Genomic DNA, 14,047 nt, shown 5'->3' with positions numbered 1-14,047 from the left:
ATCACAGCCTGCCGTGTGATTCTTCAGCCCGCGACACTATCTATCTTTCTGTCTGTGTGTCTCTATCTATCTGTCTATTCGTCCATCCGTCCGTCCGTCTTTCTGTCTATCTATCTATCTATCTATCTATCTATCTATCTATCTATCTATCTATCTATCTATCTATCTATTTATCTATCAATCTTTCTGTCTGTGTCTCTGTCTATCCGTCCGTCTTTCTGTCTGTCTGTCTATTCATCTGTCTATCTGTCTGTCTGTCTATCTATCTATCTATCTAAAACATAAAATATTGAAACACATATCATGCCAGAATAAACCAGCACAGTTTTTTCTCGTTTCCCTTCAGAAGTAGTTTATTCAAATAAGTCGTTTCTGAAGAAGTTCATGTTCGAGGTGTGAACTATTTGTTTAGTATGAACATATGGTTGTTTGAACACAGGTCACCAGAGCTAACAGGTGGATTTAGCATATTTCCACTATTGTTATTTAATAATAATAGCCTAATAACAGTTTTCGAAATGTTTTTAAGAGCGAGTCTGTTTGTAAAGAGCGATTCGCACGTGTGTGTTTAATTAGCGCGTGCGTGCGCGCTCGCGCTCGCAATGCGCTGCCCGCTCTCCAGCAGTCGCGTCTCCTCCGCTCGCGTGCAGGTGTCACATTCCTCGGATGCTCGCGATTATTTGAACCCGGCACCCTATCATCATGACGGACCCCTCCTCAGCTGCTGACCCCACTGCTGGTCCTGCAGACCCCAGTCCTGATCCCGGTCCTGCTTCTGCTCCGGATCCAGCGGTGTCGGGTTCAGCATCGACTCCTGCGAACGGACACCATCCGAGCCAAGACACTTTCAACATGGAGCAGCAGATGAAAATAGGAGAGCCAGACGATAACGGTACGAGTTTGGCTTTAAACACTTTCGACACCGACTTTAGGGGCTTATTTGCGTGGGAAAATACATATAAAGCGGAGCCCGGGGTAAGTTGTCACGTTTAGCTACATTTCTCAGGTTGGTTTTATTTCTGAATGTCAGAGTTTCTGTAAAGGCACAAAAAACAAAGCATTGACTACAGAATATATAAGAAAAAAAAGTACTAGCAGAAGGATACAGAATTCAATACAGCAGTAATTAATTGGTCTACAATGGGAATAACTGTTTCTTTGAAACTGATTTGAGATTAATAGCTTAAAAAAAATAATAACATCTTAATTATTAAAAAGTATGTTTTAGAACATGTATTTAAATGTATTATAGACTATTTAATGGCGAAACTGAATTGTAATAAATGAAAAATAGTTAAATAAAAAAATATTCTATTACAGGATTTAAATTGCTTTTATAAAAATAAATAAAAATATAAAAAACATAAAGTTTGAAAACATATTAATTGTATGTGACAACTTGCCCCGACCTTATGTGTAGAATGTAGATTCTAATTCATTATATAGTTGGTTCTTTTCTGAATGAATTCTAGTATGATTCTATTGAACTGCTACAACTGTACTTTCGAGAACAAGAGTCACAAAAATTATCCCGATTTAAGACTATAGATGCTATAAATCAACATGAAAAATTAGCATTTTTTATTATTGCTTTTAATCAAAACCTCATAGTTGCTGAGAAAAATTGGGCTTGTGACAACTAGCCCTGGTGTTTCTTATACACTTTATGGACTTATCTGTGAATAACTCCCATTGAGTTCCTCTGAGATGTGAAGAGATATCCTGACGTAAGCTAACTGAGCGCTGTCCCTCAGCAGGGCTCCTGGAGAGCAGTATGCGTCTGAAACCCCACGAGGCTCAGAGTTACAGAAAAAAGGCATTATGGGTATCGTGGGTCTCCATTGTGGTGACGATGATCTTAGCCATCGCTGCTTTCAGTGAGTATCCGGACCTTCTTCTCTAGAGCATCACAAGCACAGGCCCCTTGAAGATACAGACCTGTATGATGTCATATCCTGTTTTGAGGATGAGCTCCTAAGTCGACGTAGTTTGAGTCTTTTGGGACTTTCTGATGCAGTTTTAAAGAACAAATTAAAAATCATTTCTGTAGCAGTTTGGCTTTTACCTTACGGTAACACACACACACACACACACACACACACACACACACACACACACATAATATATTAATACAAATATTTATATAAGACATATATATATATATATATATATATATATATATATATATATATATATATATATATATATGTATGTATACATAATTTAATTATATATTTATTTTATGTATCATTATATAATAATTTACAATATTTTTTTTTATTTTAAATATTAATTATATAATGAATTGTTATTTACTAATACAATTTATTACTAATATGTATTTAATATTCATATAATTCTATAGATAATATATATTACATATATTAATATAATTCTCTCTCTCTCTCTCTCTCTCTCTCTATATATATATATATATATATATCATATAATTATATATTTAATTTTATGTATTGTTATATAATCATTTAGAATATTTTTTATTTTATATATTAACATATAATGAATTCTATGTTATTTATATAATACATAACATTAATTACAAATTATATGTATTTAATATTCATATAATTCTATAGATAATATATATTAATAGAATTATATCACCTCTATAGAAATATATAGAGAAATTTCTCTTTCTCTCTCTCTCTCTCTCTCTCTCTCTCTCTCTCTCTCTCTCTCTATATATATATATATATATATATATATATATGTCTATATCTATATCTATATCATAGTATTTTACACAGTTTTTCCGGGTTAAGCAGAGCCAGCAGCTGTGTGTAGTTGATTCAGTGCCATGAGCTTGATACACAAGATCAGGTTTGACTAGTTTCCTCATGGCTGTTCTACAAGATTACTCTGATAATGTTTGCTGAAAGAAAGTGCATAGTATAAACTCTGACACACGGGAAAATCGTTAACCAAATACATTTAAAACACACTTTATTCTCAGCTACAAAAACAGGATATCCTTAAAGGTACAACACTGGGAGACTGTCATAGAAAAGTGATCATATAATACAAAAAAGGAATTGTTCTTTCCCTTTTGAATTTAAAATGTACTTAAAATGAGTTTTACCCACTGTGGAGACCGCTCTCAATAGCATACTTGCATACTATCCTTACTATTTCTGCTGCAAATTTTCAGAAAGCATGTAATGTCTGGGTCAAAGTTGCTGTTTTCTGGAAAACTGTATCCCAAAATGAAGGAAATTTATCCTGACCTTCCATTTCCGAAAAGACCTGAGGGACATTTTAGGTTTTAATCAGCATTATTTCTCAAATGCTTTTGATAGAGCTTAAGTTGAACCCCAAATATTCCCTTAAATCTTTAAGCTGGGATGCTCAAGTCGGCCTTATGCAGACTATTGTTGTTTTTCCAGCACAAAATGTGCTTAATCATTTTGTAGACTGGTTTCAGGCCATGTGGTTTAATCTCGGAGCAGCTAACAGAAGCCCCGCACTGGATTTGATGTATGATTGAGGGGGAATGGTTTCTTGCTTGGAGCTCCGTCCCTCGGGATGGAATGACTCACCTTACACTTCCAGAGTTGGACGGGGACTCTGGGACTCACGTTGCCAGGCTGTGAAGATTCAGCCACATAGCAACTCCGGAGCAACGACGCCTGAGAGATGCTGTCATTTAGTCGTCTCTCTCTTTCAGTAATGTCGACGCTTTGGTGTCAAAGGAAATTAAATGATTGCGGGAGGCTGGTAAGGGAAAATAACAGGGATAGAGGTAATTGTTTTGGTAAATTAACCTGTAAAAACAGGTTAATTTACCAGCTTAGTTTTAGACTATTTATTTTTAGACTAATTTGTGGTGCTGGCTAATGGCCTTTTGTTTTTTGTTTTTTGTTTTTTTGCGCTCAGCACAGCAGCTAGCTATGGCATGAACAACCAACATTTTATTGATTTGTTTTTGTTCATGTGTTTTGGAGGATGCGTGGCTTTGGAGAGGAATTTGCAGGGAGGGTGGAATCTTAGCTTGCTATTGCTAGCCTCTCCGAAATCACCTATGTTATATAATGTGACAGGAGTGCATAAAAAAGATACGGATTAGCGTTTAGCATTAGCATTTAGCATCATTATATAAAAATGCTTGACAGAAAGCCTCACTTCCTCTCTAGTACACTCACTTCCTGTTCCTGTTTAACCCTTTTAAGACATTCAAACACACAAACTTGTCCTGACCCCTTTAAAATGCACAAATTCACATTATTCCTTATTTACATGTATGCAGGGATTCTCAAACCTTTTTTGTCTTCCAAACCATAATATATCATTTAGGGTAATAAGTGAACTTGCATGTTGACAGTTTTCAGATTTTTATCAATGGACAGATTGTTAATTTTGTTTTTTAAGGTTTAATGATATTTTAATTAGATTTGTATTATTTAATTATTAGATTTTGATACATTTTTGATCAATTATTTCTCTTTGTATTTTCATAGCAATATGGTACAAGATTATCCTGTTTAAAGGATCATGAAACCCCCCGTTTCAGCACTGGTTAGTTCTCACCACAGTTTTGAAAAATGCAGGAGGGGGAAGAGGGGAGATAGACAACACACACAGCTTTGCGTTCAGACATTTTCTATTCGCTCCCATTGAGTTAAAAACACAAATAAATACACAACCATGTGCACTTGGTGCGTTCAAGTCATCTTGTATAGATCGTATTTATGAGTTGAATGCACATGAACGCCACCACAATATCGTAAATACCAGTGGGGAGCTCGGGATTTTCTTTAAGCCCCGATCTATACGAGTTGGGGGCGTGTCAGTGATTAACATGGTGGAATACACAATTCTTAAAGATATTTAGCTGTGATATTGGCTTTTCTATTTACAGCGCAGTAAGTTAATCGACAACGCATAATATGATGGCACTATAATATGACAATGCAACTTGTAACAAAGTTGGCATTGGCTTCATGAATTAGTTTAAAACATTAAAAAACTATGTATACCTAATACACATTCCTTTGTTCTTCATTCTTTAGAACAAGAGTTTAAGAACATTGCTGTATTTTTGTGATATTAACTAAGAGAAAGTACTCCGCCATCTTGCCGTCGTAAGCATGACTTCCCACCTCATGCATACGAACTTCCCAGGAGGACTTGAACGCAGCAACTCTGCATCAAAAACATATAAATGAACGCACTGTTGCACCACTGAGAACTTTTAAGGTTTATTCTGTGATGTTTATATAAGTCTTTTGACAGGTTGTGTCACAGAGCTGTAAAAAAGGTTATGCTCATAAAGTGAATGAGTCGCGTTTGTCTTATTCTCTTATTACAAAGCAAAAGCAAACACTAAGTTTCACTCAACTTAATGTGCACAAAGTCATCTCACACTCTGAAACGTCTGTCATAGCAAACCATTGTGAATAATTAAGCGAAGCGTCTTCTCATAGGATAAGAGCACGCAGTCTCATGGATAATTTAATAGACACTGACACGTCATTTATGTACTATAGTCCATTGCCACATCACAACACAATGTAGATTTTAAACCCGGAAGATGAAAATAGAGCAAAAAAGCTTATAAATTTACCAGTTATCTCCAACAGTTAAAATTATTGAATGCCAATATAAAGGAGGCCAGCGAGTAGGTGCTGTGCCGGTAAACCTCACACCCCTGATCTCAAGAGACCCACTAGCGACTAATGCTAGTGGCTGCTGTCTTTAGCCTCCTAGTCTCAGCCTCAGACGTCACGCCCACGGACTGTTGGCTGAACGTCTGATGCATATGGGACACAAAAGTGGAAACACTTCAGGAGTGTAAAAGTTGTCATCAGATTGGTTGAATTCTACAGGATTTCCACAAGGCTTGTGTGTCGCGTTCTTTAACGTTCCGCCTGGAAACAAAGATAGCGTGGCGCCAAACCCCCTCACGAAAGAAGAAAGCTATCGTGTTTACAACTGTGATGAGCACTTATCAGGATCAAATGAACGCTGGAGTTTCAAAAGTATGTGAAATATTTAAAGTTTGTGTCGTAGAATCTTTAAAATAAGTCCGAGAGTTTTTCACACTGGTCTGTTATTGTGGCGACATAGTCTGAAAGTTTTTCTATGTGAGACTATTAACCTTCTTGTTAGTGCATCCGCCTCCATCGCCGGAGACACGTGTTTGAGACCCACTCAGAACAAGGACAAGGTCTGGTGGTGAGGAACTGGGGGAGAGGGGTTACATTGGTGCCGTGATCCAGATGGGAATGAGGTTAAGGGGATGAGTGTAACTGAGCCCAGTGGATAGGCACTGTGCAGGTAAACCTCACTCCCCTCAAGAGATGAACTAGTGGCAGCAGTCTTTAGCCTCCTTGTTAGTGCTTCCACCTCCCACACCAGAGACCAGGGTTCAAGACCCACTCGGAACAAGGACAAGATGTGGCTGTGAGGACCCTACACTAACATTGTCTTCTATCATGTGCAACACAAACACCTCTGCTAAAATCTCAGAAAAAGTAGTCAGTGGTGTCATGACCTTTAAAATCAATGTGGTAAAGGAATTAGATCAAAAGTAATCTAAAAGTATAGTTTGATTATTCTTGTCATCATTGGAGTATTTGTAAGTTAATGGTAGCTGTTTAATTGCTGGAGTGGATGCTAGATAGTTTTATACTGGCCCAAGTCCAACTCAAGTCTCTATGATATTCAGCTCTCTAGAAATGACTTTTAACCCTCTTTAATGTAAGCCTGTGTGATTTTGTCACCCGTTTTTCATCTGCTACACTATTTAGAAGTACATTAGCGAAGAGACTGCAATAAATATGCACTAAAAGTCATAAAAAATCCCATCTCGACTTCCATAAAGTCTTATGTTTGGGTGGTGTGCATTTTGGGTCAGTATGAGTTTTGAGAATATCAAATCTATATTTGAGAACTGGATTATGGTTTTAACCGAATTATCCTTGAATCAGTTCAGATAAAGTGTCAGATCAGGTGGTCTGAGTCTCGCTATCTTCCCTGAAGCATGTGTGAGTCTGAAGTGTAAGCGGGATGGCTCGTTTTTCATTAATTCTACTCCTGTCAGCCAGAAGGGACTGAACGGGTATGTGCGGCGAAGGCTTGTGTATGTTTTAGAGGCGTTTGGAAACTGATGAAGGTGGAAAGAAGGAAGGAGGAGAAGAAGAAGAGAAATGGTCTAATATATGCCAGACTGTGAGAGCTGAATTCCCAGATGTCTCACGGCTTCCAGTGCAGCCAATTAACACGCTCTCAGCGACAGAGTGTCTTCTGCTTCACACACACACACACACACACACACACACACACACACACACACACACACACACACATAAATGCGCTTGCATACCTCCAAACCTAATAAACATGTTCTGAAATTTCTCCATTGCGCAAATAATTATTTGGTGCAGAAAAATGTATTTAAATGCCAGTTCCTGAAGAATGAACTGACTTCATACTGAAGAAAACAAAATTAGTATGTATGTGCGTTGGGAAATTTTTATTGCGGTAGGCAGAGAATGTAAATATCACACTGCCGAGGAGAGGTCACAGATAGAGGAGGGGTAGTTCGCTCTGATATTAATGCATTCAGCACTACCAGCCTGTCAAAGCCAGTATGCCAAATCCCATTGAGCCCCGAGTCTAAAAATAAAAGATGGAAGACAGATAGAGAGAGTGAAGAGAGGTGGAGGGTGCTTTGCCCTCTCTGAACCTCCTCTGGTTTTTTAAAACATCAACACACTGAGTCAAGTAAACGGGTTTGTGAGAACAAATAGTTGAGAAGCTAAAGTCGTCGCAGTGGATTTCAATTGGAAACAGTACAATGGATATCTAGTGAAATGGAATAAGGTATCTAAATATATTAGCTTTAACATATTAGTTTTAAAATTAAAGGGATATAGTTCACCCCAAAATAAAAATTCTGACATTAATTACTCGCTCTCACGTCTGTTCAAACCCGTAAGAACTTGTTCATTTTCATAACACAAAAATAAGATATCTTTGATGAAATCCAAGAGCTTTCTGACCCTCCATAGAAAAATCTTAAAACTAGCTGTATATCGCGGCTTTAGCATTAATTTTAGCTGAAGTGTTAGAAATTGTATTAAAATTTGTGTAGTATCATAACTAATCAAGTAAAACATACATAGACATATCTTCTTTTTTTTTACTTTAAGGTATCAGCGCTAGCTACAGGTTTACCATTGGTTAGTTTTAGCATTAGTGTTTTATATCATTTGTAGTAGGGATAATGTAACGTATGAAAACTCTATTATATGTTATTTTAGTAGTAACATTTTATAATTAGCATTTTACCATATTTGTATCACTGTAGTATTAATTTTGTAGACTCAAAACTAATATTAGCTCTTTGATAGCTTCAACTGTTTTAGCATTTTTTGTGCATTTTGTGCATTTTTGTGCATTTACAAAATTAGGGTGGCCATTTCTATAAAAAGTAAAACACTTTGGACACTGAATCAACACTGTTCAGTGAGGACGCTGAAAAGTAATCCTTTTCCATTAAGGAGCCATATTTTCCCACTTAATGAGATCAGAGGCATATAATTTCATAAGGACAAGCTTTCTAAACATAGGATGTGTAATTTCTCATGCAAATTTCCTAAATCTACTAAATTTGATAATTATTTAAATAAGACACGATAGGGCTGATGCAGTCAAATGAAATATATTTGCATTGCAGAAGTGGCACAGAAGCTACATCTGAAGGGGCATATATATATATATATATATATATAAGTTTATTTGTATAGTGCTTTTTACAATACAAATCACTCAATCAATTTAATTTATATATATATATGTGTGTGTGTGTGCTGTCAAAATAAAGGTTTTTGTTTACATATGTGTATATTTATTATGTATATATAAATAAAAATACATGTATATATATATATATATATATATATAAGAAATAAGAAAATGTATGTTTATATATTAAATATATTTAGCTATAAAATAAAATATAAGAATATAAATATTTATAAATGTATATACATACATATATTTTCAAAATATATACTGTATGTATGTGTATTTATATATACAAAATAAATATATACAGTACACACATATATATTATGTAAACATATGCAGCGGGTAAAATAAGTATTGAACATATCACCATTTTTCTCAGCAAATATATTTTTGTTGACATCAAATTTTCACCAGATGTCGGTAACAACCCAAGTAATCCATACATACAAAGAAAACAATACAAATAAGTGTAATAGAATGGAATGACCCAGGGGAAAAGTACTGAACACACTTACTGAAATGTATTTAATACTTCGTACAAAAGCCTTTGTAGATAATGACAGCTTCAAGACACCTCCTGTACGGAGAAACTAGTCGCATGCATCGCTCAGGTGTGATTTTGGCCCATTTTCCCACTCTAGAAGTCTTCAAATCTTGAAGGTTCGGTGGGCCTCTTCAATGAACTCCAATCTTTAGTTCTTTCCATAGATTTTCTATTGGATTCAAGTCGTGTGATTGTCTGAGCCATTCTAGTAGCTTTGCTTTCTTTCTCTGAAACCAATTGAGCGTTTCCTTAGTTGTGTGTTTGGGATCATTGTCTTGCTGGAATGTCCACCCTTGTTTAATCTTCATCATCCTGGTAGATGGCAGCAGATTTTTATCAAGAATGCTTCAGGAAATTTTTCCATTGGTAGGGTGGCCATACGGGACATGTACCGGCCAGGATTTTAAGATTGCCTAAAATATCCAGGTTTTGGCTGTTTGCACTGTGCAGGTCTGTTGTTGTGTGAGATTCATGAGAGCTAATTAAGAGCAGAGCAGATGGCTCCTTTGATGTCTTTTTTTGATTGGTTAGCAGTGACACTTCAAGTCAAACAAACGAACAAACCCATGCCGTGCCACAAGGACACTTTGATTTGAAAGAAAACAGCGCATCCTTGTGGCAGGGCTGACACAGAAGAGCGTAGGCAGTTTGAGTGATGTCGAGAAACACAGAGGAGAGTTTTGACAAAGTAATTGTTGAATAAAGTGGATATTTTTGTTTTATTCATGTACAAAAAGTATTGTCGTCGCTTCATAACGTTACTGTTGAACCACTGATGGCAGATGGACTATTCTGACGATGTCTTCCATACTTTTCTGGACCTTGACAGTGTATTTTACTTGACAGTTTATGGGACAGCCACAAGCATCCCGGTTTTCATACAAAATATCTTAAATTGTGTTCAGAAGACAAAGATGTATAATCTAGTATAAGTTTAGGTATTTAGTTTTTGTAGTATCATAACACTGACCAGTCAGAAGTCTTTCTAGTGACTCCAGACTTATCAGAAGATGGTTGAAAACGTCCTGTAAGCGATAACAACATGCAAATTTATTCACCAGCTCTGACACAGAAACTAGATCACATTCCCTGTTTTGGTTTGTGTGTGAAGATGTGTGTGAGGCAAAAAGACAGACCGAGCGGAAGACAGGTTTTCAGAGCAGCTGTTGTGTTGGATTTCAACATTCTGCATCTCACCGTCTCTAAAGACTCTGCCCTAGTTTCACAGAAGAGACAGCTAAAAGATAGTACAAAGCACAGTTACACGCAACAAACCATGAACATTTATTTTAATCAATATCTATTTGTCCTGCTGATCCATGAAGCTAGCTAAAGCTTCCTTAAGCAGTCAAGGACAAGATCTTCAATGAGTTAATACATCATGCACTACTGATACATCTGAGAATAACTGTCACAAAACGGTTCTTGCCACATAGCAGCAGCATGTTTGTTCACAGTTTGATTCAACTAACAAACTGTTCCTCGAAATCGCTCATGTATTTTCAGACATCCATAACCTGGAAGAATGGGTTTTAAATTTTGTTGCCTTTTTGAGCTGTATAAGCATAAATTGATTTGTAAAATATGAAAGAAAACACCAAATCAATGTTGCGATATTTTTTTACAATACATGCAAATTTTCGTTTATTTTTTCGTAACATTCATAACCTGCAAGAATGAGTGTTTATCTGTTTTTTTGAGCCACATATGCTCAAAGTGACTTATACAATACGAAACTAAACAAAATAAATGTAGCGATTTTTTTTTCCATTGGCACACTATAAGAGCTATGCAAATTTCCTCTTTCCAAATCAAACATTTATAACCTACTGAAATGTGTATCAGCTTTTTTTTTTATCATATACGCTCAAATGCTGATTTGTAAAGTATGAAAAACAAAATCAATGTGGCTATTTTTCACAATACTGTAGCCTATAAGTTACGCAAATTTACTTGTAAGTTCTCGTAACATTCATAACCTGCAAGAATGGGTGTTTGTCAGGTTTTTTGAGCTACATATGCTCAAAGTGACTTATATTAAGTAAAATGTAAAAGTAGGCATGAAATTCTTTTTCATTACAGTGTTGTACAAGTTACACAAATTTTCTCATGTGTTCTGGTAAATCAAACGCTCATACCCTACTGGAATGTTTACCAGGTTTTTTTGATCCACATATGCCCATATGCACTAAATCAGTGTTCCAATATTTTTCATTACGATATGAGTTACTCAAGTTTTCATGATTGTTCTGTACAGCACAGGGTGAAACACAAACGAAAACGGACATAAAGCAACATGAATGTGCAGAATGCTGACGAAAATCATATAAAATGTTACGTGACGAAAGTCTAATAAATTGTTACATGGTGATGGTTTAAAGTAACTGTACTTTAAAACTGAAAAAATATGAACAAATCTAGTTAAATGCAAACACAGCTGTCAATACATATTTTGCAGAATTGTATCAAAGAAGGGCAAAATAAGTTTGATATGTAAACAGTACAAAACCAATATTTCGGTACCATAGCTTTATGAGCGATGGTAAATTGTGCAAAATTAATGCAGGTTACTCGCGTAACTCATAATGTACTGTAATGTACATGTACTGTAAAATTTTGTATACTTCAAATCATATTTACTCACAAAACATCCATTGTTTCCTATTCCACCTTTAAAAAAAAACAAAAATCCCAAAATTTATAGTCAATTTAATAATAAAAAAAAAAAAAAATGCATTACATTATGAGACAGAGCCTGGCAAATACAGGTCCTTCTCAAAAAATTAGCATATTGTGATGAAGTTCATTATTTTCCATAATTTAATGATAAAAAATGATTCAACTTTCATATATTTTAGATTCATTGCACACCATCTGAAATATTTCAGGTCTTTTATTGTTTTAATACTGATGATTTTGGCATACAGCTCATGAAAAGCCAAAATGCCTGTCTCAAAAAAATAGCATATTTCATCCGACCAATAAAAGAAAAGTGTTTTTAATACAAAAAAAGTCAACCTTCAAATAATTATGTTCAGTTATGCACTCAATACTTGGTCGGGAATCCTTTTGCAGAAATAACTTCTTCAATGCGGCGTGGCATGGAGGCAATCAGCCTGTGGCACTGCTGAGGTGTTATGGAGGCCCAGGATGCTTCGATAGCAGCCTTAAGCTCATCCAGAGTGTTGGGTCTTGTGTCTCTAAACTTTCTCTTCACAATATCCCACAGATTCTCTATGGGGTTCAGGTCAGGAGAGTTGGCAGGCCAATTGAGCACTGTAATACCATGGTCAGTAAACCATTTACCAGTGGTTTTGGCACTGTGAGCAGGTGCCAGGTCGTGCTGAAAAATGAAATCTGCATCTCCATAAAGCTTTTCAGCAGATGGAAGCATGAAGGGCTCCAAAATCTCCTGATAACTAGCTGCATTGACCCTGCCCTTGATAAAACACAGTGGACCAACACCAGAAGCTGACATGGCACCCCAGACCATCACTGACTGTGGGTACTTGACACTGGACTTCAGGCATTTTGGCATTTCCTTCTCCCCAGTCTTCCTCCAGACTCTGGCACCTTGATTTCCGAATGACATGCAAAATTTGTCCAAAAGTCCAGTGCTGCTTCTCTGTAGCCCAGGTCAGGCGCTTCTGCCGCTGTTTCTGGTTCAAAAGTGGCTTGACCTGGGGAATGCGGCACCTGTAGCCCATTTCCTGCACACGCCTGTGCACGGTGGCTCTGGATGTTTCTACTCCAGACTCAGTCCACTGCTTCCACAGTTCCCCCAAGGTCTGGAATCGGTCCTTCTCCACAATCTTCCTCAGGGTCCGGTCACCTCTTCTCGTTGTGCAGCGTTTTTTGCCATACTTTTTCCTTCCCACAGACTTCCCACTGAGGTGCCTTGATACAGCACTCTGGGAACAGCCTGTTCGTTCAGAAATTTCTTTCTGTGTCTTACCCTCTTGCATGAGGGTGTCAATGATGGACTTCTGGTCAGCAGTCTTACCCATGATTGCGGTTTTGAGTAATGAACCAGGCTGGGAGTTTTTAAAAGCCTCAAGAATCTTTTGCAGGTGTTTAGAGTTAATTAGTTGATTCAGATGATTAGGTTTATAGCTTGTTTAGAGAACCTTTTCATGATATGCTAATTTTTTGAGATAGGAATTTTGGGTTTTCATGAGCTGTATGCCAAAATCATCAGTATTAAAACAATAAAAGACCCGAAATATTTCAGTTGGTGTGCAATGAATCTAAAATATATGAAAGTTTAATTTTTATCATTACATTATGGAAAATAATGAACTTTATCACAATATGCAAATTTTTTGAGAAGGACCTGTACATCTGATGAAACAGCTTCAAGAAACTGTAAAAATGTTTTCATTTAAATATATATATATATATATATATATATATATATATATATATATATATATATATATATATATATATATATATATATATATTTAAATGATTATGTGAAAAATTGCCTTCTGTGATGTGCTTATAAATTCAATGTCCCTTCAAAGCATTCACCCATGACAGACTAAAGATGAATTATTACTGTAATCCTTTATTCACACGGTGCGTCATTGTGATCTACAATATCCTACGGTTTTAAGAACTTCATAATTTTGGTGATTGGCTCTGGTCGCAGTATCAGCACTCCTTGCAGAAGCTGCTGACTTCTCATATCAGCATAAATATGACTTCCTAACGAGTAAGGAGTGGTTT

The 14,047-nt window shown here is 36.3% G+C and overlaps 1 protein-coding gene across 1 annotated transcript in view; it reads left to right on the top strand.

Annotated features, from left to right (window-relative positions):
* The first annotated feature begins 441 nt into the window (after positions 1-441).
* The window catches only part of tmem163b (transmembrane protein 163b), a 34,344-nt gene continuing 20,738 nt past the window's right edge, over positions 442-14,047 (top strand). Inside the window, exons 1-2 of the mRNA XM_059569274.1 lie at positions 442-892; positions 1,758-1,877. Of these exons, the coding sequence (XP_059425257.1) occupies positions 703-892; positions 1,758-1,877 (310 nt within the window). The 5' untranslated portion in view covers positions 442-702. The remainder of the gene's footprint in view (positions 893-1,757; positions 1,878-14,047) is intronic.

The sequence above is a fragment of the Carassius carassius genome, chromosome 16, assembly GCF_963082965.1.
Source record: "Carassius carassius chromosome 16, fCarCar2.1, whole genome shotgun sequence".
Lineage (NCBI taxonomy): Eukaryota > Metazoa > Chordata > Actinopteri > Cypriniformes > Cyprinidae > Carassius > Carassius carassius.
Note: the sequence above shows the minus strand (reverse complement) of the source record. Positions and strands in the feature narration are given on the sequence as shown.